Source organism: Gopherus evgoodei, chromosome 3, assembly GCF_007399415.2.
Source record: "Gopherus evgoodei ecotype Sinaloan lineage chromosome 3, rGopEvg1_v1.p, whole genome shotgun sequence".
Taxonomy (NCBI): Eukaryota; Metazoa; Chordata; order Testudines; family Testudinidae; genus Gopherus; species Gopherus evgoodei.
Window position 1 is genome coordinate 67,812,229 of NC_044324.1, and position 15,646 is coordinate 67,827,874.

Consider the following 15,646-nt stretch of genomic DNA (forward strand, 5'->3'; position numbering starts at 1 on the left):
ATTTTTGGATCTGTCAGCTCCCTGGCTTGCAAGTTCTAAGGACTGGAACATAACATCACCAACCTGCAATCAATTAAAAAGTTTCGAGCCCTTCCCCCACCCCTCTCTTATTCACTAAATGCAAATTATACACTCCTAAATAGCCTTCAGACCACATAAGCAGCTGCTCAACATGGACTCCCCCCTCCCCCTCTGCCATGTGACTTCTCTCTTCAAGCCAACAGCTGTGAATCTTCCAAAGCAATTCCCCTGCCTGCCTCCGCTCGCTGGAGCAAACAGGAGCTGTGTTTGTTTTTTAGATAAGCAGCTCGGGGGAGCTCGGAGTTCAGCCATTCTTCTGGTTTGTTGTGAGCAGGAATTCTGGGATACCTCCTAATACCCTGGAGGCCAATAACAGCGCTTTTGGTGGCCACACTTGATGAGAAGCGCTGCATCACCAGCGCTGCAATCGTTACACCCCAAGCAGACCAGGTGTACAGCTAGCGCTGCAGCCAGGGAGTTGCAGTGCTGGATGTGCCTTGCAGGTGTGGACAGTTACTAAGTTGCAGCGCTGTAAACCCACCACCAGCGCTGCAACACTCCAGTGTAGCCAAGTCCAAAGCCCTCCCTGCTGCCTGCGTCTATTTTTAGGCACCGGCTTTTCAGCGCCCCCCAGATCTCCGCGCCCTAGGGCTGCCTAACTTGCCTAGTGCTTCCATCTGCCCTGCCCGGGCCCCACCTTCTGCCAAGTGAAGTGAAATCTGTTCTCACTGTGAAAGATGGTGTTTGGAGTCACGTGGGCAAGTTACATGTCCATCACCCACACCCATATTCTAGTTAGAGCATTCACAGGAAAAGTCCATTAAGTGTAGACATGTTCTGACAAAGTGGATATTTACCCACAAAAGCTCATGCTCTAATACGTCTGTTAGTCTATAAGGTGCCACAGGACTCTTTGTTGCTTTTTAGAGATCCAGGCTAACATGGGTACCCCTCTCACAAGTGTAGACAGGCATTTTCCAGGGTCCACTGTGAGCTAAGTGTTCCTTAATGGGCCATTCAACTTGACTTGTCCCTTCATATGCTGGCTAAATACCTTCTGGGTATTACCACAGGAGCAAACATGTAGTAAACATAGCTAATATTCATAACTTCAGATACCAAGATGATACATGCATAGAAATAGCATAATCATAAGTACCAGCTATTTCACAAACATGGCTATTCCCAAAACAGATTCTGAATAATCAAACCATGTACCTGAGACCCTATGTGCCAGCACCATGCCCCATTGGAGTTTTGTTATCTGTTATGTAACAACAGAGATGGAGCCAGTGACATAACTCTGGGCAAGGTTAATTTTTAGCTGTTCAGGTGTGACTGAGCCTTTAGTCAGTGAGGGCATACTGGTTGGCATACATTCAGGTTAATGGGCTTCAGTGTTCCTTTGCAGTTAACTTTTTAATGTTCATAAACCTGGTATGGGCTGAGGTGATTTAAAGCATAACACATTTTCAAATCCTAGTGATTTTATTATTTATTTATTTATTTATTTATTTATTTATTTATTTTTGTTGCTGGTCATAATGTGGGAGGGTATCCTCTCCGCCCTCTGCTCATCATGTTATGTATGTGTCTTGCAGTACTCTTCTGATCATCAGTTGGAAGGAATTTTTTTTCAATAAGTGTGGATTGATTTATTTTCTCTTAGAAGGCATGTAATTTTTTCAGATACACACTGATTGACACAGAAAACAATTGGAGCTGTTAAACTTAATTATCTATGGAATTTGAAGAAAGTTTGACTATATTTTCCAGTACAGTGATGAAATGGGTGTTTGTATATATGAACATCAACATGCTTAACTACTCACTTTCCCTCCAAATATGTAGTATTTCTGTTTGTTTATATGGAATATGGGAGTTGGGTGATGAGCCATTTCAGAATATATATAACTTATTAAAAGACAATTTTAAGTAGAACTGTATCCTAAACAGCATTATGGTATTGTACCCCAAACATTGCATTTTAATGGGAGATTCAACTTCCTTTATAGGAGCAGAACTGATTCTTGAAACTCTTACCACTAAAGTGTTCCATAGTCATGCAAATAGTCCCATTGTCTTCAATGGGATTGATCAAATGATTAAGGGTTTATAGGACTAGGTTCCAAGTTTGTAAATTGTTCTGGATGAAACTGACAATGCCTGAGCTGTCAGATCAGAAGGAGCTTCATTTGAATAAAGGTGGGCAGATGTGTGATAAGTCTTAGCTCTGTTGCTAAGATGAGGAACCTATTTTCAGCAAAGTTCTTGGCAGATTCCTGAGGCAGCTGGTTTAAGGCCATCAGTGTCTGGCATTATAATCTTCACTTATAGTTCTCTCACCCACAAAGCTGGAAAATGAGGCATGTGTTTTCTTTGTTTTTCTGCTCCAGTTCCAATAAACAAAATTCATGTTAGACTAGTTTGGTTGCAAAGAAGAATTCTAGGCACACTGGGGACAACATGTGTTTCCTGTCAGGCTGCAGAACTGGGCTGACGTCAGAATCCAAACTCCTTTTGTCAGTGCAAGCAGAGACATTCCTCTAATGATTTGGACTTGATGTGATGCAGTATGGATGTCATGGATAATTCAGACCAATGGGGAGAAACAGAATCAAAAACACTGTTTAAACATCTTCCATCCACCCTCTCCTTCCCTCTTGAGGTCTCCTGACCAAGGTAACAACACAAAGGTTTTGTTTAAGTTTGTTAGCATATGTCTTGTGCTGTTAAAGCCATAGAATGAATGCCCTCCCTAGCCATGTTCTTCTCCTTTAAGGAGCAGAGCACAGCCCCACCGCACCCCTCGGAAAGGAGGAGGAGGGCTAGTCCCAAGTCTTTCTGGTACCCTGCACCTGCTAAAAATCTCTTGCCAGGACTGCATACTGGAGGGTACCACCCTAATTGCACTACTGTTTCCAGAGTTTATGAATCAGCACAAGTTAAATTAGCTGTAAAATGGCTCTAATTCATGCTAAGGGCCCAGGGCTGGTGTAAGGATAGGCAAAACTTCCACCTTGCACCCTCTGCCCCCACCCCTCCCCCCAGAACATTGCTTATTATAAACTTTCAAAAATGAATACTGCATAATGTGGCATTGTTCATTAGAATTAATACATATTCGGCTTGAAAATTTATTAATTTCATTATTTAGCCTACATATTTAATGAAAATAATTGAATAACCTGACAGGGTGTGGGGCTGGCTGGCTCTGGGCAGGGCAGGGGATGTGAAGCTGATTGGAGATGGGGTGTGGGGTTGGCTGGAGACAGGGGGTGTGGGACTGGCTGCGTGCAGGAGAGGGGTTGTGGGGCTGGCTGCAGGCAGGGCAGGGGCTGCAGCAGGGGCTGGATGGAGACAGGTGGTGTGGGGCTGGCTATGGACAGGGCAAGGAGTGCAGCAGGGGCTGGCTGCATGCAGGGCAGGGAGTGAGGGGCTGGCTGTGGACAGGGCAGGGGGTGTGGGGTGGCTGGAGACAAGAGGTGTGGGGCTGGCTGTGGGCAGGGCAGGGGCGCAGCAGGGGCTGGTTGAGGCAGGGAAGGGGGTGTGGGGCTGGCTGCGGGCAGGGGGTGAGGGGCTGGCTGGATACAGGGGTGTGGGGCTGGCTAGAGACAGGGCAGGGGGTGTGAGGATGGCTGTGGGCAGGGCAAGGGGTGCAGCAGGGGTGGCTGCGGGTAGGGCAGGGGGTGAGGGGCTGGCTGGAGGCAGGGGAAGGGGTGTGGGGCTGACTGGAGGCAGGGCAGGGGATGAGGGGTTGGCTGCAGTCAGGATAGGGGGTTCAGCTGCCATGGATGGAGCTGGAGCACAAAGAGCAGCTGCAGAAGGAAGAGCTGTTGGACAGAAGCTTCTATGAGGAACCGGCTCTGTCCCATGGAGAGGTACCACTGCGGGATCTGCATTTTAAATAGCAGTGAGGACGCCTCTGCAGCCCCTTGCCCTCTCAGCCTCCTGGGCACTGGCTCTCTGCGGCTCACTCCCTAGGGGCTCAGCCCTGCTCCTCTTGCCCCCAGACCCTCATTAGGCCTGGGTGACTGTAAAGCATGCAGCATATCTTTGTACTGTGTTAATGACTCCTGAACTGGTGGGGGCTATGCCTAACTGCTGCCACTATCTCTTTCTTTGCTGGGCAATTAGATGACAATTAACTTGGAATAGCCCAGAGGGGTCAGAGTAGAGAAGGAGGGAAGAGAGACCTTTAGGTTTCAGTTCTGTGCAAAGCCGGTTAACTTTTCTTTTCAGCTGCCTATAAACAAACCCAGTAGAGAAAAGAGTTTCTTCCCCACATCCCCTCCCCCAAAAAATCGGTTATGATTTTAATTGATCCAGAAGCAAAATAATTCTGTAATCAAAAAGACAAGTTTCCTGCTTTCCCTTCCACAAAGATCTATTTCCAACCCAGGTAACTTATTATTTATTATCTGTAGTAACTATGTTCTCACGTTTGAATGATACACTGTAGTGGTGTCGGAGTTCTTTGGAAATCCCTCAGCTCTTTTGCAGTGTTGGGAGTGAATGGTAGACCCTCGGTTAATTACTTTTACCTTACTTCACATGCCCATCTTTTGGTCATTAATTTTTGAAGTTAAATTAGATTTTCAAAACCCAGCTTTAAAATGATGTTCATGCCAACAATTGCAATTTAACTGTCCAAATGGGGAAATCGATGCCTTGAAATTATGGGATCTAATTTTAAAATTGTATTAAAAAAGTGGCATTATAAAGGGGAAATATTTTAAAAGGTTTTACCAGCATCCCCATTACTGTTACCCAGGATTCTGCTTCAAGCAGTAACATAGGAGGGAGAGGGCAATGGACAGATTAGTGTTCAGTGGTACTTCAAACAAAAAGACATTTACTCTTAAATTATCTCGTTGATGCCTAATTGACGATCTAATAGCATGCATCAAGTACATCAAAACTTCGCTGAATAAGCTTGTTAGCATTTCTGAGGCCTCGTCCAGACTAGGGGAGGAAAATCGATCTTAGATACGCAACTTCAGCTACGTGAATAACGTAGCTGAAGTCGAATATCTAAGATCGAATTACTCACCCGTCCAGACGGCGCGGGATCGATGTCCGCGGCTCTCCGTGTTGATTCCGGAACTCCGTTTGGGTTGACGGAGTTCCGGAATCGATGTAAGCGCACTCGGGATTCGATATATCGTGTCTAGACTAGACACGATATATCGATCCCCGAGCAATCGATTTTAACCCGCCGATACGGCGGGTTAGTCTGGACGTGGGCTAAGGGGGACACTGAAAGTTCCAAACAATGATAAGTGGTGCCTGCAGGCGGTCCACCGGAGCCGCGCGAGCAGCCGACCGTCCACAGGCACGACTGCAGCAGCTCAGACTCCCTCTCTGTCCCAGCAGCAGCGGCTGCTCAACCATTTAAAAAAAAATTTGAGGGCGCTTTTTGGCGCCCTCAAATCTCGGTGCCCTAGGCAACCGCCTAGTCTGCCTAAATGGTTGCACCGGCCCTGCAAGGGCCGCACTGTCCCCATGGCCAGATCCAGGAGCGGGGCTGGGAGTGTGGAAACATGACTTCCAGTCCTTTGGATCCCACTTGAATCCTGCCCCAAGCGCAGCTGGGCTGGACCTGAAGGGATCCAAGCCCAATTCACAGCTTCCCAAATAAACCAGGTTACGTTGCCAGTCACAGTTATCTGTTTAACATATCGATCACGATTCTCCTTAGTTTTTACATTCACGCTGGAGTGTATGAGAATACCACCAAAACTGTTTCTGTCAGAAAGGGCAAGAGGTGGGAACTGTAGATCAGAACACAGCCCCTTAGAATAGACCTGTCTGAAGAAAGAGAGATCGAGCTATATCTGACACACGCCTTTAGGAAACGCCCCTGCGAAATGCCTGTTTGGTTGCCCGTCTCTCTGAAAGTCTGACTCATGGTCTAGGACAACGATTACATGTTTTCCATTCAGCCGAGTTCCTTCCAAGCTTGAACCCGTCCCTAGCAGTGGGTGGCTGGGGCAGCTTAGCCAGGGAGCGTGGAGAGGTGGGGCTGGCTATCAGGGGCGCCCTGGCGGTGGTGTGACCCGCTAAGAATAGCGCACGTCGACTGGCAGGCTTCAAACGCCGCAACATCCCCTCCCCGCGCTTTGCAGCCGCCCCTGCTGGCAGGGAAGGGCCAGAGGCTGTGTCGGGGAGCAGGTCTGGCTATTTTGGAGCCCTCAGCCGCCGCAGCGGGGAGGAAGGTTGTGAAGAGCCCCGTGTAAAGCGAGAGGGCGGGGTGGAGCCGCAATAAGGAGCTTCTGTCACCCCCCGAGCGGGCTTGCCCCTCCCTGCTTCCAGCTCCAGCGGGACGGGCGCCGGGCGAGGAGGCCAGCAGCATCCCGCGAGCCGCTTTGTGCACTCCCAGAGCAGGATGCTGTTCCCAGGCCGGGCTGCACCGAGCGGCTCCCCTCCGCTCTCCTTCGTTCATCTCGTCTCGTGTCTCCTGGCGGCGTCGGCTGCCGCTGCGGCAGGGTATGAGCGAGGGCGAGCTGCGGGGGGCAGAGGGGAGCTGGCTGGAGGCAAGGCGGAGTGCGCGCTGTGCCCCACTCCGGCCTGAACGCGGTGCTGCAGCGGCTGGAGCCTCCCGCTTCCAGTGGAACAGGATCGGGGCCTCAGTCCGCGGAAAGCGCTGGCCAGTCACTGGCCTCGGCTGGGCCCCGCTTTGGCGTTTTCTCCCAGGATGATCATAGCACTGCCAATAACCGGAGAAACTTTATAGCCTGCTGCATTTAACATGCACTGCGGGAAAAGTTAATCCCCCCCAACCCCAGGCAGCGAGTCATGGGTAGGAGGAACCAGAGAAATCCCACTGCTTTTCTGTACTAGTGCGCGTGTTCAATAACGTCCTAGCTTTGGAATGCGTTTTTAGATCGACTCTAATACGCCTTGGCTACACTTGAGAGTTGCAGCGCTGGTGGCGGCTTTATAGCGCTGTAACTCACTCCCCATCCACACTGGCAGGCGCATACAGCGCTGTATCTGGCTACAGTGCTGCTTGTACTCCACCTCCTCTTTATTCCTCTCACTGGGGCGCCAGTGTAAACAGGTATCAGAGGGGTAGGCGTGTTTGTCTGGATCTGTAAAAGCAGCAAAGGTGCCACAGGACTCTTTGCTGCTTTTAGTGTAAGCAGTAGTATGCTGTAACTGACCTCTGGAAGCTTCCCATAATGCTTTTAAGTAAAGATAACACTCTTTGTTTTGTTGTGATGCCTCTCTTCATTTTATTGTCAACTCCAGGCTCCCAGAGCTGCTTATCTAAAAAAACAAACACAGCAACTGTTTGCTGTGACTGGGCAGGGGGGAGGGTCCATTTCGGAGCAGCTGCTTATCTGGTCTGTGAGGGGAAAAAAAGCTATTTGCTTTCAGTGAGTGAGAGAAGGCTGGGGGAGGGGATCAGAACTTGCAAGGCAGGGAGATGAGACAGTGTAGGCTCCAAAAATCCTCTCTCTCTCTCTCTCACCCCCCCACGCTCCCTGTCACACTCCACCCCACCCTCCCGTTTGAAAAGCATGTTGCAGCCACTTGAATGCTGGGATAGCTGCCCATAATGCACCTCTCCCAATGCCGCTGAAGATGCTGCAAATGTGGGCACAACAGTGTGCTGGTAGCTGTCAGTGTGGCTGGACTGCAGTGCTTTCCCTGCTTGGCTATACGAAGACAGGTTTAACTCCCAGAGCTGTACAGCTGCAAGTGTAGCCATACCCTATGTTTTACTGTGATTTGCCCTCTCACATGCTAAATATACTGTGACACAAAATTACCTTACCCTGCAACATTGAGATGGCATGTGGTTTCCCCTGTTTTCTTTCTTGTTTATTTTCTAGGAGTTTCACAGACCAACCACAGCAGTTAGATACTCCTTTGGGATTTAAGTTGCATTTATTAAGCTTGGGGCCTTAGTCTTCTCCCACTGAAGTTGGTGGAGGAAGATGAGGCACAACAGGCCCTGATCCTGGCTAGGGTTCCATTGACATTAATGGGTCTCTGCCCTGGCACTGAGTTTTGCCTGCATGGAGTAACTTGTATGTCACCAGAAATTAATTTGTAAGTTTGCTTCTGGACTTGATTGCTATCTACCAAAATGGGAAAGAACGAATGAGTTAAATTGGACACTGGTACTGACACTACCTTATCAATAAAGTATCTTCAGTGTGTTTTCCCTCTGTTAGAGGGAGGTGAAATGATTGGGCTTGTACAGTAATGCTGTTATGCTTATAAGAAGCACAAAGAATCTTTTTAAAGGGGATAAGGCAATCTGCTGTGTTTATTGAGAGTATAATTTAAGCATTAAAATCAGCATATACTTCCAGTTGCTCTCACACACACCCACCCCAGAAAGTTCTGCAGCCAGATCTTATATTGTTGCTCGGTCAGTTCCAGTGGCCTGCTGAAACTGCACACGAGGGAGAGGAGCTGGGTCTCCGGCAAACGCGTTCGAAGCTCCAAAGTTGATGCAGAACAAACCCAAGGTCCCATGGCAATACATCCTTCCTTTATAGTAATAAGTTCCCATACAAACCTATGAACCTTGCTATGACACATCTGTCAGTCACAAGGTATTCAAGGTTATTCTTAATCATCATTATTTTGAGTTGTTACCAGGAAGATCTGCAGCTGTTTCTTATCTCATCCCTCTTGCTCAACTCCTTATTTCTTGTCCTTGGGGTGTATGTCTTTGCTTTAGGGTTGTCAGTCTGCCATCTGGGTGATTCTGATAATAAAGTTGACGCCTTTCGACTCCTCCCCTCCCCTCTTAACCATTTGGCCTAGCTGTCTTTTTTCAGTTAATTAGTATATCATACCTTCTTCACTCACACACCAATCAGTAAATAAGATAATAATTACAGTCATAAAACTTCTGTCTTTCTAAGAACAATCATTAACACAATCAGCAAAGAATAAACTCAGAACAATTTCTTCTTACTAATTCAAGGCTAGCAAAATGGAGTATAAAGCAAAATAAGCAAAATGGATTACAACTTACTCAAGACAATTTCTCCCAATTAGGCTTTCGGTCTACATTGTTTTTATAAGCCTCTGCTCCAACACGCAGTAGGGTGAACATAAGAACAGCCATACTGAGTCAGACCAAAGGTCCATCTAGCCCAGTATTCTTCCAACTGTGGCCAATGCCAGGTGCCCCAAAGGGAATGAACAGAACAGGTAATCATCAAGTGATCCATCCCCGGCACCCATTCCCAGCTTCTGGCAAACAGAGGCTAGAGACACCATCCCTGCCCATCTTGACTAATAGCCATTGATAGAACTATCTTCTATTAATTTATCTAGATCTTTTTTGAACCCTGTTATAGTCTTGGCCTTCACAACATCCTCTTGCAAGGAGTTCCACAGGTTGACTGTGCATTGTGTTAAAAAATACTTCCTTTTGTTTGTTTTAAATCTGCTGCCTATTAATTTCATTTGGTGACTCCTAGTTCATGTGTTATGAGAAGGAGTAAATACAGTTCCTTATTTACTTTCTCCACACCAGTCATGATTTTATAGACCTCTATCATGTCACCCCTTAGTTGTCTCTTTTCTAAGCTGAAAAGATCCAGTTTTATTAATCTCTCCTCATACGGAAGTCTCTCTATACCCCTAATAATTTTTGTTGTCCTTTTCTGAACCTTTTCCAATGCCAATATATCTTTTTTGAAATGGGGCGACCACATCTGCATGCAGTATTCAAGGTGTGGGTGTACCATGGATTTATGTAAAGGCCATATGATATTTTCTGTCTTACCATCTATCCCTTTCTTGATGATTCCCAACAATCTGTTTGCTTTTTTGACTGCTGCTGCACATTGAGTGAATGTTTGCAGAGAACTATCCACAATGACTCCAAGATCTCTTTCTTGAGTGTTAACAGCTATTCAGACTCCATCATTTTGTGTATATGGTTGAGATTGTTTTCCAATATGCATTACTTTGCATTTATCAACACTGAATTTCATCTGCCATTTTGTTGCCCAGTCATCCAGTTTTGTGAGAACTCTTTGTAACTCTTTGCAGTCTGCCTGGGACTTAACTATTTTGAATAGTTTTGTATCATCTGCAAATTTTGCCACCTCACTCTTCACCCCTTTTTCCAGATCATTTATGAATATGTTAAATAGGATTCAGTACAGACCCTTGGGGACACCACTATTTACCTCTCTCCATTCTGAAAACTGACCATTTATTCCTGCCCTTTGTTTCCTATCTTTTAACCAGTTACCAATCCATGAGAGAACCTTCCCTTTTATCCCACGATTGCTTACTTTGCTTAAGAGCCTTTGGTGAGGGACATTGTCAAAGGCTTTCTGAAAATCTAAGTACACTATATCCACTGGATCCCCCTTGTCCAGGTGCTTGTTGACCTCCTCCAAAGAATTCTAGTAGATTAGTGAGGCTTACTGGCCTGTAATTCCCAGGGTCACCTCTGTAGCCCTGTTTAAAAATTGGCATCACATTAGCTATCCTCCAGTCATTTGGTACAGAAGCTGATTTAAATGATAGGTTACAGACTACAGTTAGTAGTCCTGCAATTTCACATTTGAGTTCCTTCAGAACTCTTGGGTAAATACCATCTGGTCCCAGTGACTTATTACTGTTTAGTTTATTAATTTGTTCCAAAACCTCCTCTAATGACACCTCAATCTGGGACAGTTCCTCAAATTTGTCACCTAAAAAGGATGTCGCAGGTTTGGGAATCCTCCTCACATCCTCAACCATGAAGACCGATGCAAAGAAGTCATTTAGTTTCTCCGCAATGGCTGTATCATCCTGGAGTGCTCCATTAGCATCTTGATCATCCAGTAGCCCCACTGGTTGTTTAGCAGGCTTCCTGCTTCTGATGTACTTAATTTTTTTTTGTTATTACTTTTTGAGTCTTTGACTAGCTGTTCTTTATTTTTTGGCCTTTCTAATTATATGTTTACACTTCGTTTGCCAGAGTTTATGCTCCTTTCTATTTTTCTCACTAGGAATTAACTTCCACTTTTTAAAGGATGCCTTTTTGCCTCTCACTGCTTCTTTTACTTTGTTGTTTAGCCATGATGGTTCTTTTTTGGTTTTCTTACTATATTTTTGGGGTATACATTTAAGTTGAGCCTCTATTAAATGTATTTAAATAAAATCTATTTAAAAAGTTTCCATGCAGCTTGCAGGAATTTTACTTTTGGTGCTGTACCTTTTAATTTCTGTTTAACAAACCTCATTTTTGTGTAGTTCCCCTTTCTGAAATTAAATGCTACAGTATTGGGCCACTGTAGTGTTTTCCCTGCCACAGGGCTGTTAAATTTAATTCTATTATGGTCATTATTACCAAGTGGTCCAGCTATATTTACCTCTTGGACCAGATCCTGTGCTTCACTTAGGACTAAATCAAGAATTTCCTCTCCTCTTATGGGTTCTAGAATCAGCTGCTCCAAGAAGCTGTCATTTAAGATGTCAAGAAACTTTATCTCTGCATCCCGTCCTGAGGTGATATGTACCCAGTCAGTATGGGGATAGTTGAAATTCCCCATTATTATGGAGTTTTTTATTTTAATAGCCTCTCTAATCTCCCTGAGCATTTCACAGTCACTGGTCAGGTGGTTGGTAATACGTCCCTACTGCTATATTCTTATTATTCGAGCATGGAATTGCTATCCATAGAGATTCTATGGTACAGTTTGGTTCCTTGAAGATTTTTAGTTCATTTAATTCTTTGCTTTCACATATAGTGTAACTCCCCCACCAGCACGACCTGTTCTGTCCTTCTGATATATTTTGAACCCTGATATTACTGTGTCCCATTGACTATCCTCATTCCCCCAAGTTTCTGTGATGCCTATTATATCAATATCCTCATTTAATATGAGGCATTCTAGTTCACCCATCTTATTACTGTATTTAGATTTCTAGCATTGGTACATAAGCACAGTAGGGTGTGTGGGTAACAGCAGAAATACAGAATTTGTCACCAACACAGTTATTGCCTTTTGTAAAACAAGATTTGATTTACTCCTCTTCCCCTTTTATGTTTTCCAGACCCACATTTCTGGTGACAGGTCCCCGGAGCATTAGGCCTGGTGCAAATGTGACAATTGGGGTAGCTCTGCTGACAGACAGTCCTCCACAAGTCACAGTGAGAGGTGAAGTGCTCAAAGGGAATGATATTGTGCTACATGGAGAAGTTATCTTTGAAAAAGGTGAGTTAGCAGGAACAGCCTAGAGCAGTGGATCTCAACCTTTCCAGACTACTGTACTCCTTTCAGGAAGCTGATTTTTCTTGCATACCCCAAGTTTCACCTCACTTAAAAACTACTTTCTTACAAAATCAGACAAAAAAAATAAGTGTATTACTGAATATTATTGCAAAATAGCTTACTTTCTCATTTTGTCTGTATGACATTTTAGTTTGTACTGACTTTGCTAGTGCTTTTTATGTAGCCTGTTGTAAAACTAGGCAAATATTTGATGAGTTGATGTACCCCCTGGAAGATCTCTGCGTGACCACATGGATACATGTACCCCTGGTTGAGAATAATGGCCTAGAGAAATTTAAATGAAGATTATCCTTCCCCTCCTCCCCGAAATATCAGGGCTGTTAAAAATACATTAAAACATGAATTTTATTGGACTTGTTTTACCAAGTATGGTCAATCAAAGAAGAAAAATTCTGTTTCCATCTAAATATAGTTGAAGGTGGAACTGTTTGCTGAATAGTTAGTGGTTTGTATATGTGTGTACCCATTAACTCATTATAAGCACTTTGAAAATAATATGTGTAGTAGGGGAGTGTCATATGATATGGTAGCTGTCTGGATCTTAAAAGGACTCTGGACACTGGGGCCGCATGAGTCCAATATAGAAACCTAGGGCATCCCTAGCTATTCTGGGGCCCTATGCAGCCCCCCCATGGGGTGTGTGTTTGGGGCCCCAGGCCTCCATGAGGGTGGGGTAGCTGGCCCCAGGCCTTCATGGGGGGGCTGGCTTGGGGGGCAGAGGAAACCACCCCCCAGCACTGACTGGCTGCGCAGCTGAGGACCTGGTCTCTGCACTTCCCACTACCAGTGAGTGCAGGCCCAGCCCTGCTGTACTCCTTAGGGGGAGGGAAGAGGTAGGGCTGGGGCAGAGCAGGGGTGGAAAGAGGCAGGGTGATGATGGAGCAGGGTGGGGGCTTTGGGGAAGAGATGGAGTGGGAGGTGGAAGTGGGGCGGAGCAGGGGCAGGAATAGGTGAGGCTGGGGCGGGGTAGGGGTGGGTGGCCTGGGGAAGAGGCAGGGCAGGGGCTGGAGCAGCACGCAGTTGTGCAGGGCACCAGGAAATTTGGTGCCCCAAGTTTCCTGGTGCCCTGTGCGGCTGCATACTTTGTATATGGGTAAGGACGTCCCTGCAGAAACCCCCTTTGGGCCCAGATCTGAAAGTTAATTGAAGTCAGTGGAAAAGCTCCCATTTATTTCAGTGGTCTTTGGATCAGAACCTTGAAGATGTAGAACAGGGCACATATTCATTAGAAAATAGGCTGAACACCCAAACTCATTCAGTGAGATGGTGGATGAGAATAGCTGCCGCAAACATGAAAGGCCCCATTCCACTGTGAAGTCCCCAAATCATCCAATCCATTCTCCAAAGTTCATTTTGCTTAAAACTATAGCCCTGACTTCCCTCATTATAGTAACTGATTCTCCTCTTATTTTGAAAATTTCCTACACACTACAATATAGATACCAACTCATTCTGAGTAATATGACATATGACATAATCACACAGAACTGCACAGTATAATGATGAGAAATGGGATGTTTCAGTTTGGGTAATAAGAGGCTGACTATTTTCTCTCCCTCTCTTCGCTGAAAAAATCAGTTGAGGGAATGTATAAGTGTGCATTAATGATTTATGAGGCCACAATTTAAAGTATGAATTTGTATACCTTCACTAGAGACTTCATCCAACTATAAATTGTTGGAAGTGCAAGGCTTTTAGAAAAGATTTACTGGACATGATACAAATGTTTGTATAACACTGTATAGTTATATTAACACAGTAAACCATTCTATTTTAATAAATGCATGGCAAGTGTTGAAATAACAGATGATACATGCAGAACGTCTTTAAGACAGTTCAGCACTTTCTACTTTGGATTTCAACTTGTACAGCAGCTTGTTTCCCCTCCTCATTTTGTCTGAGGCTGAATATTCTTTGGCTCAAAGTGCCCCTTCAGATGCTCTGCTATTTTGTTCCTGGAAGGAAAACAGAATGCACATTTATTGTAAAAGCAGCTCTCTTCTTCCCTTCCTTTCTCTTTTAACTTGCTAGCCTATCGTCCTCTGTCTCTGTTTCTCTTGACAGCAAGGCTAGCTTGCTTGGAATGGGCTTTTATTGTTTACATTTGTTTAATGCCTAAGGGGACGCTAGGTAATTTACTGACATATGATCAGACAAGTTCCTGCCCTGAAGAGCTTATAGTGTGAGGACCTGGTTGTGCAATGTGCTAATGTCAGTGGGAGCTGTGAGTGCTCAGACTCAGGCTCTAAACCAGGGGTAGGCAACCTATGGCATGCGTGCCGAAGGCGGCACGCGAGCTGATTTTCAGTGGCACTCACACTGCCTGGGTCCTGGCCACTGGTCGGGGGGGCTCTGCATTTTAATTTAATTTTAAATTAAGTTTCTTAAACATTTTAAAAACCTTATTTACTTTACATACAACGATAGTTTAGTTATGTATTATAGACTTATAGAAAGAGACTTTCTAAAAATGTTACAATGTATTACTGGCATGTGAAACCTTTCATTAGAGTGAATAAATGACGACTTGGCACACCACTGCTGAAAGGTTGCTGACCTCTGCTCTAAACAGACAACATATTGTTACCCCTTTTGACCTGAACAGCTAGCCATAGGTCAGGGTCTAGCAGGTTGTTCCAGTTAGGAGGAGAAATTGATGATGGGTATCTGTTTGATGCAATTCTGTTTATTTACAGAGACAATACAAAGTCCTATTTCCCTGAACACAGGGCTTCTCCCAGGACCACACCATCCACCTACCCACACCCACTCACTCACCTACCCACCCACAAAATATCTCTGGTAAAAAAATGTCCAGTGGAACCCTCCAGACTTATGATGCTAATTTCTGGGCACACTCCATTGTGCCTTGTTTTAGGTGCGGCTCCTTATGTTTCTTGCAGCTATCTTAAATGACGGGTGCATTCACACCCATCAGTTTCAATGAGCTTTTAACTCAACTCATAGCAACTCAAGAAACTCATTTAAGATATGATCTAATTCAAACAGAAATTATTTTGGGAAAGTTATATGGCTTATATGAACAGGAAATCAGCTTAGATGATCACAATGGACCCTTCTGGCCTTAGAATCTATGAATCTATAAAAATACCACATAGAGAAAAGTGCAGAAAAGATTTAACACAATACTGAAAAATTGTCTATTTAATTTTAACCCTGGCTTATATACCTCTATTTCTTGTCAGATTTTATATTTTTCCTGATTTTCTGTTTGATACATGGAAAGGCAAAGAGCCAGGCACTGGGGATAAAGGATTGAGAAAGTGGCAGGGCCAGAAGCCAGCAAGCTGTACCAAGCTCTTGCTCTCACAGCAGGGCTTGTTGGGAATTGGAGG

The 15,646-nt window shown here is 45.1% G+C and overlaps 1 protein-coding gene across 4 annotated transcripts in view; it reads left to right on the forward strand.

Moving 5' to 3' along the window:
* The first annotated feature begins 5,957 nt into the window (after positions 1-5,957).
* The window catches only part of CD109 (CD109 molecule), a 128,030-nt gene continuing 118,341 nt past the window's right edge, over positions 5,958-15,646 (forward strand). The window contains exons 1-2 of one of the 4 annotated variants that reach the window (XR_003999523.1): positions 5,958-6,510; positions 12,052-12,212. Coding sequence is in view for 3 of the 4 variants with exons in the window: in XM_030555770.1 (XP_030411630.1) it covers positions 6,410-6,510; positions 12,052-12,212 (262 nt within the window). In the remaining variant the exon portion in view is untranslated. Of the gene's footprint in view, positions 6,511-12,051; positions 12,213-15,646 lie in introns of those variants that run through there. The other 3 variants (XM_030555770.1, XM_030555768.1, XM_030555769.1) reach the window with 3 other exon arrangements.